This window comes from Hordeum vulgare, chromosome 2H, assembly GCF_904849725.1.
Source record: "Hordeum vulgare subsp. vulgare chromosome 2H, MorexV3_pseudomolecules_assembly, whole genome shotgun sequence".
In the NCBI taxonomy this organism is placed as follows: domain Eukaryota; kingdom Viridiplantae; phylum Streptophyta; class Magnoliopsida; order Poales; family Poaceae; genus Hordeum; species Hordeum vulgare.
In genome coordinates this window covers 612,796,432-612,819,839 of record NC_058519.1, presented here as the reverse complement: position 1 = coordinate 612,819,839, position 23,408 = coordinate 612,796,432, and the positions used below count along the sequence as shown (strand labels likewise).

General features: G+C 49.4%; 1 protein-coding gene across 1 annotated transcript; it reads right to left on the bottom strand.

The window, feature by feature from the left end:
* Nucleotides 1-7,157: 7,157 nt before the first annotated feature.
* LOC123427813 (LRR receptor-like serine/threonine-protein kinase FLS2) lies at nt 7,158-12,054 on the bottom strand. Its single transcript, XM_045111943.1, has 2 exons — nt 8,389-12,054; nt 7,158-8,304 (listed from the first exon to the last, which is right to left on the bottom strand). Exons 1-2 carry the CDS (start codon nt 11,585-11,587, stop codon nt 7,958-7,960), a joined length of 3,546 nt encoding a protein of 1,181 aa, XP_044967878.1. The 5' UTR covers nt 11,588-12,054; the 3' UTR covers nt 7,158-7,957.
* Between the last annotated feature and the right edge of the window lie 11,354 nt (nt 12,055-23,408).

The window sequence follows — 23,408 nt, the reverse complement described above, 5'->3', positions numbered from 1 at the left end:
ACTTATGCCTTTTCTATCTTATTTTGCAAGGTTTACATGAAGAGGGAGAATGCCGGCAGCTGGAATTCTCGCCTGAAAAAGGAGCAAGTTTGAGATGCCTATTCTGCGCAACTCCAAAAGCCGTGAAAATCAACGTGGATTTTTTCGGGATTCATAAAAAATACTAAGCCGAAGAAGTGCCAGAGGGGCGCCATCAGGTGGCCACAAGCCTGCTACGCGCGACCACCCCCCTTGCCGCGCCTAGGGGGCTTGTGGGCTCCCTGCTAGCCCACTGGCCCCCTCTTTTGCTACAAGAAGGGTTTTGGTCTAGCAAAAATCAAGAGGAGGCTTTTCGAAGGATTTGCCGCCGCCACGAGGCGGAACTTGAGCAGAACCAATCTAGAGCTCCGGCAGGACGATCCTGCCGGGGAAACTTCCCTTTCGGAGGGGGAAATCATCGCCATCGTCATCACCAACACTCCTCTCATCGGAGGGGACTCATCACCATCAACATCTTCATCAGCACCACCTCATATCCAAACCCTAGTTCATCACTTTTAACCAATCTCCGTCTTGTGACTCCGATTGGTACTTGTAAGGTTTGTAGTAGTGTTAATTACTCTTTGGAGTTGATGCTAGTTGGATTACTTGGTGGAAGAGTTTATGTTCAGATCCTTGATGCTACTCATTACCTCTCTGGTCATGATTATGATTATGCTTTTGTTGGGGAACGTCGCATGGGAAACAAAAAATTTCCTACGCGCACGAAGAGCTATCATGGTGATGTCCATCTACGAGAGGGGATATTCGATCTACGTACCCTTGTAGATCGCACAGCAGAAGCGTTAGTAAACGCGGTTGATGTAGTGGAACGTCCTCATGACCCTCGATCCGCCCCGCGAACCGTCCCGCAATCAGTCCCACAATCTAGTGCCGAACGGACGGCACCTTCGCGTTCAGCACACGTACAGCTCGACGATGATCTCGGCCTTCTTGATCTAGCAAGAGAGACGGAGAGGTAGATGAGTTCTCCGGCAGCGTGACGGCGCTCCGGAGGTTGGTGATGATCTTATCTCGGCAGGGCTCCGCCCGAGCTCCGCAGAAACGCGATCTAGAGGTAAAACCGTGGAGATATGTGGTCGGGCTGCCGTGGCAAAGTTGTCTCAAATCAGCCCTAAAACCTCCGTATATATAGGGGGAAGAGGGGGAGCCTTGCCTTGGGGACCAAGGACCCCCAAGGGGTTCGGCCGAGCCAAGGGGGGAGTCCTCCCCTTCCAAACCGAATCCAACTAGGTTTGGAAGGAGGAGTCCTTCCCCTTTTTCCCACCTCCTCTTTTTTTTCTCTTTGATTTTCTCCTATGGCGCATAGATCCTTCTTGGGCTGTCCCACCAGCCCACTAAGGGCTGGTGCGCCACCCCCAAGGCCTATGGGCTTCCCCGGGGTGGGTTGTCCCCCCCCCCCCCGATGAACACCCGGAACCCATTCGTCATTCCCAGTACATTTCCGGTAACTCCGAAAACCTTCCGGTAATCAAATGAGCTCATCCTATATATCAATCTTAGTTTCTGGATCATTCCGTAAACCCTCGTGACGTCCGTGATCTCATCCGGGACTCCGAACAACATTCGGTAACCAACCATATAACTCAAATACGCATAAAACAATGTCGAACCTTAAGTGTGCAGACCCTGCGGGTTCGAGAACTATGTAGACATGACCTGAGTGACTCCTCGGTCAATATCCAATAGCCGGAACTGGATGCCCATACTGGATCCTACATATTCTACGAAGATCTTATCGTTTGAACCTCAGTGCCAAGGATTCATATAATCCCGTATGTCATTCCCTTTGTCCTTCGGTATGTTACTTGCCCGAGATTCGATCGTGAGTATCCGCATACCTATTTCAATCTCGTTTACCGGCAAGTCTCTTTACTCGTTCCGTAATACAAGATCCCACAACTTACACTAAGTCACATTGCTTGCAAGGCTTGTGTGTGATGTTGTATTACCGAGTGGGCCCCGAGATACCTCTCCGTCACACGGAGTGACAAATCCCAGTCTCGATCCATACTAACTCAACGAACACCTTCGGAGATACCTGTAGAGCATCTTTATAGTCACCCAGTTACGTTGCGACGTTTGATACACACAAAGCATTCCTCCGGTGTCAGTGAGTTATATGATCTCATGGTCATAGGAACAAATAATTGACACGCAAAAAACAGTAGCAACAAAATGACACGATCAACATGCTACGTCTATTAGTTTGGGTCTAGTCCATCACGTGATTCTCCTAATGACGTGATCCAGTTATCAAGCAACAACACCTTGTTCATAATCAGAAGACCCTGACTATCCTTGATCAACTGGCTAGCCAACTAGAGGCTTGCTAGGGACAGTGTTTTGTCTATGTATCCACACATGTATATAAGTCTTCATTCAATACAATTATAGCATGGATAATAAACGATTATCTTGATACAGGAAATATAATAATAACTATATTTATTATTGCCTCTAGGGCATAATTCCAACAGCTTTGTGAGTAGTTACTTTTGTTCCTGAGGACATGGGATAAGTCATGCTAATAGTAGTCATGTGAATTTGGTATTCGTTCGATATTTTGATGTGTTGTATGTTGTTTTTCCTCTAGTGGTGTTATGTGAACGTCGACTACATAACACTTCACCATTATTTGGGCCTACAGGAAGGCATTGGGAAGTAGTAAGTAGATGATGGGTTGCTAGAGTGACAGAAGCTTAAACCCTAGTTTATGCGTTGCTTCGTAAGGGGCTGATTTGGATCCACTAGTTTAATGCTATGGTTAGACTTTGTCTTAATTCTTCTTTCGTAGTTGCGGATGCTTGTGAGAGGGGTTAATCATAAGTGGGATGCTTGTCCAAGTAAGGGCAGTACCCAAGCGCCCGTCCACCCATATATCAAACTATCAAAGTAACGAACGTGAATCATATGAACATGATGAAAACTAGCATGACAGAAATTCCCATGTGTCCTCGGGAGCGTTTTTCCTCCTATAAGACTTTGTCCACGCTTGTCCCTTGCTACAAAAGGGATTGGGCCACTTCGCTGCACCGTTGTTACTTTTGTTACTTGCTAATTGCTACGAATCATCTCACCACACAACTACTTGTTACCGATAATTTCAGTGCTTGCAGATTTTACCTTGTTGAAAACCACTTGTCAGATCCTTCTGCTCCTCGTTGGGTTCGACACTCTTACTCATCGAAAGGACTACGATAGATCCCCTATACTTGTGGGTCATCAAGCACCCTGGACGAACACGAGGCATACCAGGCTCCGTTCCGTGGAAGTTTGGGTTTCCTAACACAAGCGGTTACAAAAGCTGGGAGAGAAAGAGGAAAGCGGAGCTGAGCGACATGCAACAGATCAAGGCAAGACTGCAAAAGCTAGAGGAACTTGAGAGCCAGCGAGCTGTCGGCCAACCATATCAGCGGCACGAAGCTACCCTAGAAGGTACCCCACCATCTTAGCGGAGAAGGAGCATGGCTTCCATGGAGCCCGTTCAGCATGACTTCACGGCTCCTAGCTACCCCGTGGATACTATCACGGAGGCTCAACGTTGCGAGCTTATGATAAAATGTCAGAACCTCACTTTCAAGGCGGTTGTCGGCTCTGTTGAACCTCCTCAACCCAACGAAACTTTTCACTGCCTTTCGATTCCACATGGCTATGTTGTTATGATGGTGGATCAAGTAATGGAGGAATTTGAGAAGCTCGAGCTTGACCACCCTACATGTGAAGGGGAGATTTAGCTGGTTCGTGCTATGAGGAGTACATGTCTATGGCAGAAGGAGTTCATCAAGCTTCCAAACTGGACACCTCCGCCTCCTCCTCCTCCGACGAGTCAGGGCACTCCGCCGCCTCCCCTCCTCCTCCGACGAGTGATCAGGGCACTACGCCTCCTTCTCCAGCTCCTCCGACGCGTGAGGGCACTTCGCCTCCTCCTTCGCCTACTCCGGCGCGTCAGAGCAGTCCGCCTCCTCCTTCGCCTTGTCGGAAACGTCGGAAGACAAACACCGCCGCTCCGACTCGTCTGGCGCGTCAGAGCAGTCTGCCTCCTTCTCTCAAGCAGAAGAGATACGCCTCCTTCTCTCCGACGGCTAGCAGTACAAGCAGAGGCGGGAAATTCGGTCCATCTCTCAAGCCTCTGGAAAAGTTACCATATGAGAGGACCAAGGAGGAAAACGAGGAGATATGTCGTGCCGAATTGAGGGCCCATTTTGCAAAGAAAACTCCACCTCCGAAGGACAAACTAGATCCGGTGAGAGTGGAGTGCACTATCAATCAACTGCAGCGTCCACCAGCGCCTTTGCCAGATTCCAACTATGACCGCATTCTTAAAAAGACATATGCACAAGCGATGCGGTCGGGAACTACTTCTAGTGATGCAAGGTTAGCAGAACGAACAAGTGGGAAAACAATTCCCGAGCTCGATATCGTCGTCGCTAATCATCCGGAGATGGTGCCCGGTACCAATCCGGATGATTACTTGGGGGATGATGTAACAAAAGAACAATATAAATACGTGCACGGGAAGCCTCTCGTCAAACCTGGTCATCCTGCTCTAACAACGATGATGCACAGATTGCATGAGTGGTACATGAAAACCTGCAGGGAGACTGGGAAAAACTCTATGTAGGTGACAGTGAAACCAGAGCACGAATTCATTGGACTTCCCATGATTACTATTCAATTTGAGGAGTTATTTCAGTTATACAATCAACTGGCCCTCGACAAACAACTCATGGCTTCCTAATGTCTGTAAGTATTACTTCTATAGTTAAGTCTCTAGCTCAGCTCGTTCATTGCATGTATATATAATTATCCTCATTATATATATTATGCATATTGAAGATCGTCGAATTAAAAAAAGCAAGAATCGACAATGTTGGGTTCGTTAGCCCAGATGCGTAAATCAATTGACGGTACAAAACTCAATCAAAGAGACCGAGGAGAACTTGCTAAACTCGTTCCTTATACATCAAAAAAAGGGGAAATAATCTTTCCTTACAACTTCAAGTGAGTGTTGATGTCTTCTCTATAAACTCGGTTTCGCTTACTCGAGGTTAATTAAGTAATGTAACTGATGAGTTATATATGCGTGCGCAGAGACCACTTTATTCTTCTATCCATTGACGTTGGCACGGCTCTAGTAAATGTCTTAGACTCGAGACATAAAGCCGAAGAGGATTATGACGATATTACTGCAATGCTCAAGAAGTAAGTTCAGTCAATATACCGAGACCATATCGGCATGCAACTTTCGTTAATTTCCTGATATCAAGTAATCATTTTCTTTGCCTCGCAGGGTTTGGACGAAGTTCGCCAATATGGTTCTCGGTCTAAACAAAGAGTTGCGATTTACGCACCCCAAAGTAAGTAGTACTAGCTAGTTCCGTGCATCTCTAATTGATTCAAATTTTCATCAATATATCATTACCATGCTTGCTTATCAGTTTGATTGAACTCTATTGTCGTAAAGTGTATGTATGAGAAAGAAGGCACTGTTTTATGTGCATACTACGTATGCAAGTTCATTCGCCACTCGACCTCTGAGCGGGTCTTCGATGAGAAACAATTTCAAGTACGTAAATCATATTCACAATTGTGTTGAGTTTTATTCATATATATGCATGTATTGACCCCCTTCTTTAAATTAGATCTGCGAGATGCGGGATCAACTCCTACCATATGATCGTATACGAGCAATTCAAGAGGAATTTGCGGGATTCTTTGTTGACCATGTTATACCTAAAGACGGAGAATGCCATGTGGATTTGTCATTGGATCTTAATTAGATGATGTTTTGGATTAATTGAAAAGATGTTATATTGTATATATGTAATAGCGTCGGATAGATATACGAAAACTTGTTGTTCGACCAAGCATGGAGAAAGAGAGGACACTTCTCTCTATTAGCTAGCTAACACAATATGAAACCACTAAATTAACGCTCCACCCCCCCCCCAACCCCTCCGCCCCCCCCCCCCCCCCATTCAAAAAAAACAAAAACCCCAGCTCCGGCCAGATGCTGACGCGTGGATGCCATGTTGTCCCGGTTGGTGTGATCAACCGGGACTAAAGAACCTCCTGCCCGGGCTACCCGCAGAGGCGTTGTCGAGACCCTTTGGTCCCGGTTAGTAAGGGAACCAGGACTAAAGGTTATGGGCTTTAGTCCCGACCATTTAGTCCCGGTTCAAGAACCGGGGCTAATGGGCCTCTGGAACCAGGACAAATGGGTCATTTTCTACTAGTGCATAGACATAGGGTTTAGAGGAGTCCTTGTCTTGTACGCCAAGTCTTGTGGAATCACCCTTGTATGCATCATGGGTTGTCCGAACTAGCCCATTAGTGAACCGCCATGGGGTCCTTGGCCCACCCTACTAGTCGGGAGAAGACGTGGTGAGTACCCCCTAGTCTAGGACACCATCAGAGTGGATAATATTTATTCTGACAACACTTCGGAACCTCCTCCGGAAGCTAAAGCAATTGCGCTGCTAGCCAAAGTACACTCCAATGTTAGCAGAAAAAACTGCACAGATTTTTTCAGAACCGTTTTCCCTCCAGTTTTTAAATCATTTGTCAGAACGAGGCATATAATATACCGTTGAATAGCTTCGAAAAATGCGCAACTTCTCCATATTGAACACTTTTGGAGATTCCTCACGATTTTAGAGCAGTTTCGAAAACGGTGGACACATCACGAGTGGCAGCGACTGTATTTCCGTGATTTATTCTAAACTTTTCATCGGGATGAATAAAATGATACGACATTGGAAAGATATCATCGAGTGGCAACTTTTTCATGTAAATTACACTCTCCAATTCTTTATAGTTTGAGAGCAGTTTCAAATTTACCGAAATACGGAATTTTGGTTTTCAATTTTTTTTGATTTTATTGGTACGGTTTCCGTAGCAGTTTTTAACCGTTTGTCGGAATGAGGCGTGTGATACGGTGTTGGAAAGCTATAGAAAAGGAGCAACTTTCATATGTTGGTATTTGTTGAAATTCCTTGTGGTCTTAAATGAATTTTAAGAACAGTGGGGCGGCCGACGTGTGGCAACGATCGTATTTTCATGATTTTCTCCAAACCGCTTGTTGAAACGATGCAAATGATATGGCATAGGAAAGATATCCACGAGGCACAACTTTTTTCATGTAGAACACTCTCTCCAGTTCCATACAGTTTAAGAGCAGTTTTAAAATTACTATTACGGACACTCTATTTTTTCGTGACATCGCAATTGACGTATGAACTGCATCAGATAGAAAAACGCACTTCTTCAAACGACAAACCACTACATACTACGGACAAATGAACTTCATGGTTTTTTTGTGAGACATAAATTTTCTCATACGAGAAAGTTGACTCTCGATGAATTAAACCGCACTAGATAGAAAATTATACTGCTTCACACGAAAAACAGCATTGCATCCGACGTACAAATGAAGTGCGTGATTTGTTTTGTTCTTTTTCTAACTTTTAATGAACCCCTTGTCGTGAAGAAATGAACCGCGAGGCACAAACAAGTGAACTACACCTAGAACGAAGTGATCTTGTGTTTACAAAGTGAAACATAGAAGTTGTTTTTTGTTACAATGAACCACATTTGTTTTAAGAGTTTTGGGCGAGCGAATCGCACGAGTAAGAGTTTTGGGTGGAAGCGTTTACCTTAGAGCATCTCCAACGAGTATAGTATTGAACATTTTTGCTCCTCTTTTTTGAATTGTGTTTATTGCATTATTTGTTGTACTGAACGATAAACTACTTGTTTGAGTTGTAATGACTATTTATTGTTGATTTATTTTGTTTGTTTGATCATTTTTGTTCCTCTTTTTTGAAATGTATATGTGGTTTGTGCGTGCTGTATTTTTGCTCGCTGCTGGAGCATGGAATCTCCTCTTACATGGAGCAAATGCTGCAGCTCGGCTCTACTCTCCCCCACAGGCTCTGCTCATCTTGAGGAGCGCGGAGAGCACGGCGTTCATGTCGGGCCGGTCCGCGGGCTCGAACTCAGCGCACGACGAGGCCAGGCGCAGCGCGTCCGCGGCCGTGGACAGGTCTATCTCGGTGGCCACCTTCATGCCGGGGTCCAGCACGCCGGCGACGCCCTCAAGGTTCCTGGCGATGGCGTTACCGACGAGCTGCTGCAGCGTCATCGGCACGCCGTCATCCTCGATGTTCCCCGTCGGCCTCTGCTTGGTGAACAGCTCCATCACCATGACCCCGAAGCTGAACACGTCCGCCTTCGGCGAGGGGCTCTTCATGTACGCCAACTCTGCATCGCAGGAGACAAGAAAATGTTATCAGAAGTTCAGAACAAGTTTCAGAAATCATCGCTGAAATGGCGCGTGGACTGTACCTGGTGCCATGTACCCGACGGTGCCCCGGAACGCCGACGACGTCGCCGAGTCGGGAGCCGCCGCGTCCGTCAGGTGGACGCCCAGCATCCGCGCGGTGCCGAAGTCGCTGACGCGTGCCTCCCAGTGGGCGTCCAGCAGGACGTTGGAGGGCTTCACGTCGCAGTGCACGATGGGGAAGCCGTAGCCGGAGTGCAGGTACACGAGCCCGTGCGCCACGGAGACGCACACGCGCAGCCGCTCCGCCACGGTCCACTGCGGCGCGTCCGGACCGTGTATCGCGCCGTCGAGGTCGCCGTTGTCCATGTACTCCAGGACCAGGGCCTTCATCTTGCCGGCCTCCCACGCGTACCCGACCACCCGCGCCAGGTTCTTGTGCCTCAGCCGGCTCAGCGTCGCGAGCTCCGTGAGGAAGCTCTTGTCGGACATGGCCGGGAACTGCTCCAGGTTGAGCCGCTTCACGGCGACGGCCTTGCCGTCGGGCTCGACGAGCACGCCCTTGTACACCGTGCTCAGGCTGCTGCTCCCGATGACGTTGCCTTGGTCGAACGAGCCGGTGGCCGCCTCCAGCTCGCCGTACGAGAATCTCCTCAGCTCCGGCACGACGAAGGTCTCCGACAGATGGGAGGAGCCGTCAGACTTCACCTTCTTCTTCTTGTATCGCCGGCAGCCAACAACTAGAATCGTCACGAGTGAAAAGAGCAGCAGCAACGCCAGCACCAGCAGCACGACGAGTATCACGAGCCCTGTCCTAGACAACCGCGGCTTCCCAGCGCCGGCGGCGTGGCACGGCGGGAGGAGCTTCCACCCGCAGAGGCCAGGATTCCCCTGCAGGCTCGACACGCTGAGGTTCCTGAATACGCCGGTGTTCGGCACGGGACCCTCGAAGTTGTTGGAAGACAGGTTGAGATCCCTCAGGCTCGTGAGGTTCGCCAGCGCCGGCGGTATGGTCCCGCCGAACGCGTTGCTCGACAGGTCAAGCGTCTGAATGTGCTTCAGCGCACCCATATCAGGGTGGATCTCTCCGTCGAGGTCGTTGTGGGAGACGTTGAGGCTCGTCAGGAGGTCGAGTTGGGGGAAGAGCCCCGCCGGGAGGGTGCCGACGAGGTTGTTCGCCGAGAGATCGAGCGAGTACAGGTTCTTGCAGCCGGACAGCGTCGCCGGGATGCCGCCGGAGAGCTGGTTGTTCGACAGGTCGATGGCTTGGACCATTGTGAGGCCGCCCACCTCCCGTGGTATCGGGCCCGTGAACGCGTTGTTGGACAGGTTGAGGTACATCTGCACGGTGCTCATGGCCGCGATCGCTGCGCCGGGGATCGCGCCCGAGAGGCGGTTGTGCGACAGGTCCAGCGTGAGGAGCTGCTCGGACCCACCGATCCCGTCGGGGAGCGTTCCGTTCAGCTTGTTATTCGAAAGGTCGAGGAGGGAGAGCGACCGGAGGTTGGAGACCGCGGCGGGGATCGCGCCGGTGAACCTGTTCGACGCGAGGTCGAGGATGGTGAGCTGCCGGAGCTCGAAGAGCTCGTCGGGCAGGACGCCATTGAGGCGGTTTTGCGACAGGTCCAGCACCTGCAGGGAAGACGACATGTTGGAGATGCTCGCCGGTACTCGGCCGGCGAACCGGTTCCCGCCTAGCATCAGGCCGATGAGGTTCGTCAGGTTGCCGATCTCCTCTGGAATCGTCCCCGACAGCGCGTTCCGGTGCAGCTGCAGCAGTATGAGCTCGCCGAGCTGGCCCACGCGCCGGTTCAGAGCACCGGTGAAGTTATTCTTCGCCAGGTCCAGCGTGCGGAGGCTGCCGCACTCGAACAGGTCCTCCGGTATGCCTCCGGTCAGCGAGTTGTTGGCCACTGAAAGGAACACAAGGCCCTGTAGCCGGCCAAGCCCAGCAGGCAGGTGGCCCGTGAACTCGTTGACCGACATGCTCACGTTGGAGAGCAACGTGCAGTTGGCGATGCTCGCCGGAATCGGGCCGGAGAGGGAGTTGGTGTGGATGATGAGCTTCTCAAGATTCCTGAGCGACCCGATGTCCTCCGGCAGCCGGCCGGACAGGGAGTTGTAACTGAGCGACAGGTATGTAAGGTTGACAAGATTCGTCAGAGACGTCGGAACTGTGCCGGTGAGCTGGTTGGAATGGAGCGTCAGCGTCTGGAGCGACCGGAGCTTGCCGAGCTCCGGTGGGATCGAGCCGGTCAGCTGATTCATGGACAGCCCGAGCGCCACCAACGACGTGCACCGCCCGAGCGAGCTCGGGATCTCGGACGACAGAGCGTTGTCGTAGAGCCGCAGGTGCTCCAGGTTCACGAGGTCCCCAAGCTCGCGAGGGATGGAGCCGGTGAACCGGTTGCTGTATATGTTGAGTATGGTCAGGTTCTTGCACCGGCCGAGCTCCGACGGGATTGGGCCGGAGAACCGGTTTTCGAACAGCTGAAGAATCCAGAGATGCGAGAAGTTGCCGATCTCCGGCGGGATCGAGCCGGACAGCTTGTTGGTGCTGAGGTCGAGCGACTTCATCTGCGTGAGCTTGGCGAATGACGGCGGAAGCTCGCCGTCCAGATTGTTTACATAGGCCGAGAATATCTGGAGTTTGTCGAGATCGCCGATGCAAGAGGGGATTTGTCCGGTGAGGTTATTGATGCCCAGGCCGAGCGCCCACATGGCCGAGCAGTTGCAGAGGCGGCCCGGGATGCCGCCGCTGAGGGAGTTGTTGCCGAGGTCCAGGAGCTGCAGGCTCCTCAGGTCGCCGAGCTCCGGGGGGATGCCGCCGGTGAAGCCGTTCTCGGTGAGGATGAGCTGCTGGAGCTCGCCGAGGCGGCCGAGCTGCGGCGGGATGGCGTCGGTGAAGCCGTTCTCGGTGAGGTCGAGGAGCTGGAGCGTGGAGATGTTGCCGAGGAACGGCGTGAGCGCGCCCTGGAGCTGGGTCTGGAGCAGCTGGATGGACGTGACCCGGCCCGCGCCGTCGCAGGCGACGCCGGTCCAGTTGCAGTGCCGCGGCACCCCGCCGCGGACGGCGTCGCCAGCGCCCACCGTCCAGTCGGACAGCGCGCCGAGCGGGTCGGCCGTGACGCCCTTCTTGAACGCCAGCAGCGCCTCGAGGTGCACGGGCGCCGAGGCATCAGCAATGGCCGGCGCCACCGCGAGCAATGCCGCCGCCAGAGCAGCGAGAACTAGCGGAAGCAGACAAGTGTGACGAGCCACCATTTCACGTGGGATCTTTGTTCCTTGCAGACTTCAATCACTCACATGTGAATGATATGTGAGTGAATCGAATTGAATTCGCGAGTGCTTTTAAGGAACGTCGGACGGCCATGGCGCCATCGACGTCCGTGTGTGGGACTGTCTAGTCAAACCGCGGCGCGTCAAGGGGCGACGAAAGAGACCAGGTTGACTCGAAATCTGGCGGGAAATTTGATTGAAAGGGAGAAGAAGGTGGGCGGAGGGACCAACCGTACGGCGGCAGTCCTTGCCGTGCCGACATGGTTCAGGTAACAGCAAATGGATGATGGTTTTGGGATCAGGCTAGATGCTCATTGCAGTGTACCCACGGTCCGCAGAGAAGAGAAATTACTCTTTTCAACGGGCTGTTGTTGAAAAGCTCTATTTTATCTGGTCAACATAGAGGTTCTAGTCTGTTGTAGGGAGAGTATTCTCGCATATCTACAGACAGACTTGGTAAATTTGGCCCCTCAAATGTTTACGTGTTTGGTCGAGCAATGCTACATCTACGTAACTGTTTACGTATGTTGACATGATAGTCTGATTTGACGATAATTGATTGGATTAAGAAATGGATAGTCTGATTTGACGATAATTGATTGGATTAAGAAGTGGATGAGGCCCACCCACCCCTGAAAATCAAGGAGGGATGTATGTTTAGATTAGTTGAAAGGTTTAGTAAACCTACGTAGGCTTTAGTTGGTGTGGCATTTTCGTTGTTCGGCCAGTGTTCAGATGTGTCTAATTTGAGTTTATTTATTTTTGCATGAAGTCTATTTTTTTTCTTATATGTCTAGTCACATGCATGTGATGGATGAGATGAAAAGAGGGAAAAAGTAACAATAAAAAAAGGAAAAATGTGGTTTAGAATGGGTCGTGTCTTACATGGCAGACTTGCCGCGCCGACGAACCCTTGTATTCTCCTCATATATGGTTTGAATATAAGGGTTTACGAACAACTCAAACATATGAAAACAAAATGGGAGGTCCCGTTGGTCACCTATTTTCTTCTCCCTTTGTGTCGATGCAATGGTCGGTTGTCCTCTCAAATATAAAGAGCATATGATAGGACCGGCTGTAAATGCTCTAAGCCTATACGTGGTCGTTAAAGCTTATTTAGCCGGACCCTTAAAATGCCTAAACTCTAAAGAAACCCTCAAACGTTGAACTCCTCAAAAAAGATCGAGGAGGAGCATTGACCACCACTTTCCTTCCCTTCGATGATCGCGTGGAGCCTTGACAATCTTCATCCGGCAAATTTTGGCTAGATTTCGATGAGATTTCCACGCAACCTCATCATACCCATGTAGACAGAACCCATCTAGTTTTCACATGCAATTTCAGTGTGAGAATCCAAAACTATCCGTAAATTACTTTGACATATGGGGGTTTTATCAAGGATTACATTGTTGTTCATGGAAGAGACTTTGGACATCCTTTTTTCATTGGGGTCTGCAAATTGTTTGGACAATGGAGCTTCTATCAAGGATTGCATTTGATGTTGCCGAAACTTTGGACATCCCTTTTCCCTTGAGATGGTCTTTGTTGCTTGCTGGAATATTTGAATACTTACAAATGCAAGATCGAGGAGATGACTACTTTTTCTTCTTGAAAATATAAATTTGCACATAATATTGTCATCCTGCCCCATATGTTTGAATCTGCTATTAAGCCTAAGCTTCTCCCTTGGATCGACAACCTTAATTAGCTTTAGACTTCGTTAGATAAATTTTTATTTTTGTGCATAGAACCTCGTCTTGTTGTGTTGTTGTAATTATTTTCTTGGTCTTGGTTATTTTGGCAATAGAAGAATGTGACAATTACTCGATTTGTCATCGTCCCCGGTCATTGCCACGCTATTCCCCGTCGTCCCAGCCATGGCCGCACTCCTTCACTCCAACCTCGATCAAGAACGAAGCGTCACCACCCACACGACATTACTTATAGAGCATTCGACCAACTTACACATAAGCATGTACAAAAGGAGCAGGTACATGACCACCGACATTCGTTGTTGATTCCAGCAAATTGTTACATCTTGTACCATGTCGTTGAGACACAAGAATAACAAAAAGTAGATTACTCATCCACACAGAGAATTACCCAAACAGTGATCCATGGAGATGACTTTCTTGACTACTTTCTCGCATGAAATCGCTTTTGCAGCTCATCCCCTAGGCCCTAACTAGCTCCGATATCTTCTAGAGAGAATTCCTTATTTGACACTTCCTTAAAATCATGTTCCTTATTTGACAATGAAAAAAAAATCTTCCATATATGACCTATAGTCTTAATTTCTTTCCCTGTTTGACACTCTAGTTCATTTTATACACGTGAAAGGACCTTTTTATCCATGTACATAATGTGATCAGAAATATGTAGCATTGAGTCTAATTAGGTAATACTAGTCGTCAACCCGTGCGAATGCACGGACTGATTATCTAACCATTCAAAATATGTATAAACTACACAAATACGTTATGGTCGAGCAATTTCATTTCCATTTCCCTAAATAGTTTTCCCTGTATTATCTAACGGATGTTGCTTCAGATTGTTCGGTTTTTTCTTTGGCTATCTGGTTGAAATTTCGTATAAACCAGGTTTCTTAGGAATCTTTTCCACTGTAGTGGTTTAAAAAAGCGCGTGCGCATGGACAACAGGAATCAGAATGTCAGTGCAAGTTGGTTCAGAATCCGGCGTCCCAACACGCTTAGGTTTGGAGCCACCAGTCGTCAGACCAGTATGCAGTAGGCGGTCTTCGCAAAAATACAAGCCAATATGTATCATCCGTTGGACCATTCAGAATTCAGATCAATGCAATTGTTAAGCTAAAAGCCATGGCAATTGGTCGGGCTCATGTGCGGCCCTTTGCTTCCGTGCCAACTTGTCGAGGAGATATGGGGAATGCCAGCTGGCTATCAAATGTGTATGATTGTAAAATAGACTGTTTGGCTTAAAAGCTCCAAGCTGAAGTGTGTGTGGGTGTGCTTGTTCAAAAACAATGAAAACACATGGGCTAAAAGTGATGGCAATGTGTTTTTCTTAACAAAAACCATGAGTGCAACACCCACTTGGGATAAGCTTGGAAGGATTCAATCGGAGAGAGGGCGACACTGGAGTGTCCTCTTGACCAATCCAGACCAAGTTGCGTAGCCTAGGTACTAGCACTCAAACCTCAAATCATGAATCCTTTGGAATCATGAATCCTTCCAAAGTGATAAGAAAAACATCCGTCATGGAGCCATGGAGGCCAGCACCTGGTCACACGAGCCGCCAAGAAAGCACTATGGGTGGGTGGCGATGGCCCTGGCCTTTGTGCCGCTCCTGCAAGTTGTTGGGCACGGGGCGTGCAGCTGCATTGGCAGTACACGGCGCCCGCCTTGTTGCGTGGAATCTGGATACGTGTGAATGATCCATCGGTCGACCAGTGGCAGTGGGGGTCGTGCGACAAAAACCGGCGGCCGCGGGGGCAAAGGTTGGTCATCGCCCATCCACTGGTGGAAAAACAGGCTTCCGTCCAGCCTCATAAGTCGCGAAGCTGTAGGAACCGCGACTAATGGGACCTTTAGTCGCGGTTCTGGAGGTGAACCGCGACCAAAGGTCTGGGCCCAGGGCGCTCGGTGGCCAGCTGGTGCACGTGAGGGGCTTTAGTCGCGGTTGGCCAGGACAACCGCGACTAAAGGCCTTCGGGCACCTTTAGTCACGGTTTGCCAGGCCAACCGCAACTAAAGCCCCTCCCCTATATATACCCATCCAGCAGCCAACACTTAGCCATTTAGAGCCATTCTCTTCACACTTAGGGTTTAGGTTTGCTTTTGGTTCCTCTTATGCACATAAGGTGTTTGATGAAATGCCCCAAGAGCATGAAACAAACATGACATGAAGTGTTGGAGCCACACTCCTCGATCGCGGTTAGCAACTTGATGAACCTTTGATGTGTCATTGATAAAATATGCATGTGTGTAGTTCATTGTTTAATTTATATTGTTTGTAGCTAGTTAGTTTAACAAATGCATGATGGTTAATTATATATTTTATATTATAATAATGCAGATGAATCGGCAATGGATGTACGTTAACCGACTCTCCGGCGAGTTCACTACGGGTTTGAAAGATTTCCTCGTAGTGGCTAATGCGAACAAGCGGGGGGGTTTTGTTATCTGTCCATGGGTTAACTGTAAGAATCAGAAGGGTTACTCTTCCTCAAGAGATGTTCACATGCATCTGCTTCGGCACGGTTTCATGCCAACCTATAATTGTTGGACCAAGCATGGAGAAAGAGGGGTTATAATGGAAGAAGATGAAGAAGGGGATGATTTCATCGATGAAAGCTATCTTGCTCATTTCGGTGATACTTTCATGGAGGATGCTGAAGGTGAAGGGGAAGGTGAAGAAGAGGCACGTGATGATCCCGTTGATGATCTTGGTCGGACCATTGCTGATGCACGGAGACGCTGCGAAATTGAAAAGGAGAGGGAGAATTTGGATCGCATGTTAGAGGATCACAGAAAGGCGCTGTACCCCGGATGCGATGATGGTCTGAAAAAGCTGGGCTGCACACTGGATTTGCTGAAATGGAAGGCAGAGGCAGGTGTAGCTGACTCGGCATTTGAAAACTTGCTGAAAATGTTGAAGAATATGTTTCCAAAGGATAACGAGTTGCCCACCAGTACGTACGAAGCAAAGAAGGTTGTCTGCCCTCTAGGTTTAGAGGTTCTGAAGATACATGCATGCATCAACGACTGCATCCTCTACCGCGGTGAATACGAGAATTTGAATGAATGCCCGGTATGCACTGCATTGCGTTATAAGATCAGAGGCGATGACCCTGGTGACGATGTTGAGGGCCAGAAACCCAGGAAGAGGGTTCCCGCCAAGGTGATGTGGTATGCTCCTATAATACCACGGTTGAAACGTCTGTTCAGGAACAAAGAGCATGCCAAGTTGTTGCGATGGCACAAAGAGGACCGTAAGTCGGACGGGGAGTTGAGACACACCGCAGATGGAACGCAATGGAGAAAGATCGACAGATGGTTCAAAGATTTTGCAGCTGACGCAAGGAACATAAGATTTGCTCTAAGTACGGATGGCATGAATCCTTTTGGCGAGCAGAGCTCCAGCCATAGCACCTGGCCCGTGACTCTATGCATCTACAACCTTCCTCCTTGATTGTGCATGAAGCGGAAGTTCATTATGATGCCAGTGCTCATCCAAGGTCCGAAGCAACCCGGCAACGACATCGATGTGTACCTAAGGCCATTAGTTGATGAACTTTTACAGCTGTGGGGTGGTGTCCGTGTGTGGGATGAGCACAAACAAGAGGAATTTGACCTACGAGCGTTGCTTTTCGTAACCATCAACGATTGGCCTGCTCTTAGTAACCTTTCGGGACTGTCAAATAAGGGATACAATGCATGCACGCACTGCTTACATGAGACTGAAAGTGTACATTTGCCAAATTGTAAGAAGAACGTGTACCTTGGGCATCGTCGATTTCTTTCGAAAATTCATCCAGTAAGAAAGAAAGGCAAGCATTACAACGGCAAGGCAGATCACCGGCCGAAGCCTGCGGAACGCACTGGTGCTGAGGTATTTGATATGGTCAAGGATTTGAAAGTCATCTTTGGAAAGGGTCTGGCGGACAATCAGTTCCGAAGGGAGCTGACGGGCACGCAGCCATGTGGAAGAAGAAATCTATATTCTGGGAGCTAGAATATTGGAAAGTCCTAGATGTCCGCTCTGCAATCGACGTGATGCACGTTACGAAGAATATTTGCGTGAACCTCCTAAGCTTCTTGGGCGTGTATGGGAAGACAAATGATACAAAGGAAGCACGGCAGGACCAGCAACGTTTGAAAGACCCTGATGACCGGCATCCGGAATGGTTTCAAGGTCGTGCCAGCTACGCTCTGACCAAAGAAGAGAAGGTCATCTTTTTTGAATGCCTGAGCAGTATGAAGGTCCCGTCTGGATTCTCGTCCAATATAAAGGGAATAATAAACATGGCGGAGAAAAAGTTCCAAAACCTGAAGTCTCACGACTGCCACGTGATTATGACGCAATTGCTTCCGATTGCTTTGAGGGGGCTCCTGCCGGAAAATGTTCGAGTAGCCATTGTGAAGCTATGTGCATTCCTCAATGCAATCTCTCAGAAGGTAATCAATCCAGAAGTTCTACCACGGTTACAGAACGATGTGATCCAATGTCTTGTCAGTTTCGAGTTGGTGTTCCCGCCATCCTTCTTCAATATTATGACGCACCTCCTGGTTCACCTAGTCGAAGAGATTTTCGTTCTCGGTCCTGTATTTCTACACAATATGTTCCCCTTCGAGAGGTTCATGGGAGTATTAAAGAAATATGTTCGTAACCGTGCTAGGCCAGAAGGAAGCATCGCCAAGGGCTATGGAAATGAGGAGGTAATTGAGTTTTGTGTTGACTTTGTTCCTGACCTTAAGCCGATTGGTCTTCCTCGATCGCGGCACGAGGGGAGACTAAGTGGAAAAGGCACGATCGGAAGGAAATCAACGATATGTATGGACGGCCATTCTCTGACTGAAGCACACCACACTGTACTGACCAATTCCAGCTTGGTGGCTCCATACTTTGAGAAACACAAGAATATTTTACGCTCTGACAACCCGGGGAAGCCTGAATCCTGGATTAGGAAGGCCCACATGGAGACTTTCGGCAGTTGGTTGAGAAAACATTTAATGAATGACAATGATGTTGTAGATCAGCTGTACATGTTGGCCAAGACACCATCTTCGACTATAACGACTTTCCAAGGGTACGAGATAAATGGGAATACATTTTACACGATCGCCCAAGATAAAAAGAGCACCAACCAAAACAGTGGTGTCCGCTTTGATGCAGCAACCGAGAATGGGCAAGAGGTCACATATTATGGTTACATAGAGGAGATATGGGAACTTGACTATGGACCCTCCTTTAAGGTCCCTTTGTTCCGGTGCAAATGGTTCAAGCTAACAGGAGGTGGGGTAAAGGTGGACCAGCAATACGGAATGACAATGGTGGATTTCAACAATCTTGGTTACCTTGACGAACCATTCGTCCTAGCGAAAGGTGTCGCTCAGGTTTTCTATGTGAAGGACATGAGTAGCAAACCGAGGAAACGGAAAGATAAGAAAACGATCAGTACATCATGCGATGATCCAAAGCGCCACATTGTTCTTTCAGGGAAAAGAAACATCGTGGGAGTGGAGGACAAGACAGACATGTCAGAAGATTATAATATGTTTGCTGAAATTCCGCCCTTCAAAGTGAACACCGACCCAAGCATTAAGTTAAATGATGAGGATGCTCCATGGATACGGCACAATCGTAAGCAAGCAGGGACACAAGGGAAGAAATGATGTGTAATAATTTATTGTACCAAACTTTGTTGAATGGATCATGTGAATTATATTACCCGTGATGTGTTTGGTGTCCATTTTCGAATGATTCGAGATACCACTGATGATACATGAAATTTGGAGTGATTTAGTCATACTCCTGCCTAGGCGTATAATATGCATACTCATAGTCTTCATAGCCGCTGTCGTCGTTGTACTGGTAGTCGTCGCCTTCTAAGTTGCCGCCGTCGTCGTCGCTGCTGTCGTCGCTGTCGTCGGGCGGCGCTCGTGGCTCGAACTGAGGGTAGCGCATGCGGGGGATATCGCCGGCCGTGATGTAGTCCATGACGCTCTGCAGAGTCCGGCCGTACCACCATAGCCGACGGCCGGCCTCGTGGAAGTTCCCAGGAGGCAGACCGTCCTCCTCATACCTGGCGAGCGCCTTCTCACGCCGATTGATGAAGAAGGCGTCCCAAGTATGCTGGTTATCGGGATGCCAGCGGGGATTCATCCGCTGCTCCGGCGTGAGGTCGAGGTAGTAGTGGTTCGTGATGGCCGCCCGGCGCGCAGTACCCTGAGGGACGGGAGGGACCGGCACGCCGCCGGCGCTTAGGCTCCAGCCGGTGGGGACGCGGTAGCCCGGTGGACAAGGGTAGTTCGAGGCGCAAAGCTCCTCCACCTGCTGGTAGGTTAGAGTGGGTGCGGTGGAAGCCATGAGAGAGTGATGAGAGATTGTAGAGATGTGATAATGCTGGCCAAGCCGGGCTACATATATGTAGTGAGAAATGGCGGGAAAAATGGGAGCGGGAAGACAGGAGGCGGGAAGACAGGAGGCGGGAAGAAAGTGGCGGGAAGAAAGAGGCGGGAAGACAGGGAAGAAATGGCGGGAAGAAGAGGAATCCAGAGCTGGTCATCTAACCTTTAGTCCCGGCTGGTTGGTGCAACCGGGACTAAAGGCCAGACCAACCGCGACTAAAGGTCGTTGCGCGCGGGGAACGCAAAAACGACCTCTCAGCGGGCGGATAGGAGAAGAAAGGGGCGGCGCGCTCACGGCTCGGGCGAGAGGCCTCTCAGCGGGGCATCACAGCCACCGCACCAGGCAGGCGTGAGCAAGATGGGTCGAGGCCTCTCTTTTTTCTATCCCGTTTTAGGCAGATTCAACGTATTGTCTCTATGCATATTTTTCCTACGAAAATATGCTTAGAAAACAGAAAATAAAATGTTTGAAGTTTCTATAAAAGCAATGATGATTTTTCTGAAAAGAAAAAGATAAAAGGTTCTGAAAATAAAAGAAGATTTGGGGGGGCCTTTAGTCGCGGTTGGTCTGGCAAACCGCGACTAAAGGTTACCCTTTAGTCGCGGGTCGCCTCCCCAACCGCGACTAAAGGGGGGGGGGGCGCGGGAACGCAAAAAACCCGCCAAAAACCCTTTAGTCGCGGTTGGGGAGGCGACCCGCGACTAAAGGGTACCTTTAGTCGCGGGTCTCGTCCCCAACCGCGACTAAAGGGGGGGCTATAAATACAGTGCGGGTCGCCTCCCCTGCCGCCGTCTTCTCCATCTCTCTCGTCTTCTCCGATTCCAACCGTCGCGCGCGCGCCGAAGGCCTGCCGCCGCCGTCGCCCTCGCCCTCGTCGACGCCGCCCGCCGTCGCCCTCGCCGTCGTCGCCGCCGTCGCCGCCCTCGCCGTCGCGGTTGGTTCACCCCTATCCTTTCATCTTTCCCGCGCCGCGCCCGCCTTCCTCGCTTCCTGTCGCCGCCTTCCTCGCTTCCTCCGCTCGAAGCATATTGCGCTCGTCGCTGCGCTCATAGCCGCCCTCGTCCCCGCGCCCATCGATGCCGACAGGGCTCGCAGAAAAAGAACGTCTTGGAAGAACGTCTTGGAAGAACGAACGTCTTGGAAGAACGTCTTGGAAGAACGTCTTGGAAGAAAAAGAACGTCTAGGAAGAACGTCTTGGAAGAACGTCTTGGAAGAACGTCTTGGAAGAACGTCTTGGAAGAAAAAGAACGTCTTGGAAGAACGTCTTGGAAGAACGTCTTGGAAGAAAAAGAACGTCTTGGAAGAACGTCTTGGAAGAAAAAGAACGTCTTGGAAGAACGTCTTGGAAGAACGTCTTGGAAGAAAAAGAACGTCTTGGAAGAAAAAAAACGTCTTGGAAGAACGTCTTGGAAGAAAAAGAACGTCTTGGAAGAACGTCTTGGAAGAAAAAGAACAGAGACTATCTATTTAAAAGTTTCATCGAATATAAAAAGTTTCATCGAATATGAAAAAGAACAGAGACTATCAAATATGAAAAAGTTTCATCGAATATAAAAAAGATCATCGAGTTAAAAAATCATCAATTTAAATAATTAATCAATCTAAATTGAAAAAAACTAGCAAATGAACCAGCGAATCGGCGGTCGGCCAGTGCAAAGCTGAAGCAGCAGGTTCACGGTCAAAAACTCTAGTTAAAACTCTCCGTGACGCCGTCGTCTGCCGCCCCGTCTCGCGCTCTACCGCGACACCCTCTCCCACCCCTTCCTCGCCCCCTCCTTTTGCCACCGCCCTTTCGCCACCGCCACCGCCACCGCCCCCCTTCTTCACTTAATTAATTTGTTTTTACTACATGTTTTCAGGACTGACATAATGGCGGACGATAGAGCTGACCCGATTATGGACAACTATGATCCGGACGGTGAAGCACATATGTTCGGCATCATAAACGGCGATATTCTATATGTGCCGACCGGAGAAGAAGAAGATGATATCTCTTCTTATCTGAACCTTGACGGTGAAGATGAAGGGTGCCGTCAGCAAGATGATGCCGAACAAACGTCGATAAACGACGATCTTCAAATGGAAGTAGCAACCACCTCCGGCGCCGAGGTATATATATACATTGAGCCTCTGGTGATACAAACTAACTGATTTGAATAAATATGTGTGTACTAACGCGCGCGACTCTCTTTCTTATTTTAGCCCTCGGCCGGATCGTCGAAACAATCGAGTACGTCATCAAAGCGTGGCGCAACCAAGACGATGAAACAAGGAGAAACATGCACCATCGAGGTTGTCGACAGTGCAACCGGCAGGCCGCTGGAGCCCCGCAAGAACGCCACCAAGTTTGTCAGCCAATGCGGAGCCGTTGTTAGAGACAACGTCTCGATCACCGTCCAGGAGTGGAATGAGCCAAAGAAGGCACGAATTGCTGCAGGTTTCACTTTTGTCGATAAGAGAACAAAAAAAGATTGCTTCAAGAAGCTTATGGAACATTTCGTTCTACCTCCGGAATACAACAAATTCGATGAGGAGGGTAACAAGATTGAGGAAAACAAGGAGAGGAGGAGGCTAGTCAAACAGTTCGCTCTTCATAAGATGGCCGACGCATTCCGGAAATTCAAGCAAAATCTAGCCCATGACTTTGTCAAGCAGAACAAGACTCCGGATTTCAAAGGACAATATGAGAAACTGAAACATGATTGGCCAGAATTTGTGAAGCAAAAGAAATCGGAGCAGTTCATTCAAATATCGAAAAAAAATAAGGAAAATGCGGCTAAGAAGGAGTACAATCATATTATGGGGCCAGGAGGGTATCGCATTTTGTTGCCTAGGTTGGAGAAGATGGAGAACGAGCTGAGGGCGCGAGGAATCCGTCCAGGTACGGAGGGATGGGACCCAAGGGCCAAAAGCTGGTGGTACGGGCATGGGGGAACGCTGAACCCGGAGACAGCGGAGTGTGTTTACCGGGGCAAATTAATTAAACCCACCCAAGCCCTTATTGACGCAATGAGGGATGCTCAAGAGGGGAAGATCAAGTTCAACAGAGAGAACGACGCGCTGACAAAAGCCCTCGGGAATCCTGAACACGGAGGACGTGTACGAGGCATGGGGCACATTCCGTGGAAAATAGGGTTCCCCCAGAACGATGACCCGTACGGTTACAGAAGCCGTAAGAGAAAGATGGATCGGGAAGCAGATGTTGTGGCGCGGTTGGCATCGGAAATGGATGTGATGAAGAAAACCATGAGTGTACTAGTAGCCGAAAGAGATGCAGCTCGGGTGCAGCATGAAGATCATCCAGCGGATCTCGGAAGCCAGCAGCGGAGAAGCAGCGTGGCTTCCACGGAGGCCCCACCGGCTGGTGCAGATGCACCGACGATCGAAATTAATGCACCGGAGCCTCTGGTGGTCGAAATTACTGCACCGGAGCCTCCTCGCTACCCCGTGGACGATATAAAGGAGATGAAAGAATGTCATCTGTATTATCCTATCGGGAACATGTCCATGAAGGTAGCCATCGGCAGTGCTTTACCATGTTTACCTGGAGCACTCCACCACAACAACCCCATTCAAGATGGCTATGCTCGTGTCACGGTGGAGGACATAGTCCAAGGGTTTGAGGACCTGGAGATTGACATTGCTACACCTGAAGGGGAGAAAAGACTTGGAGATGTCAAGCGCCATTTCATTCTA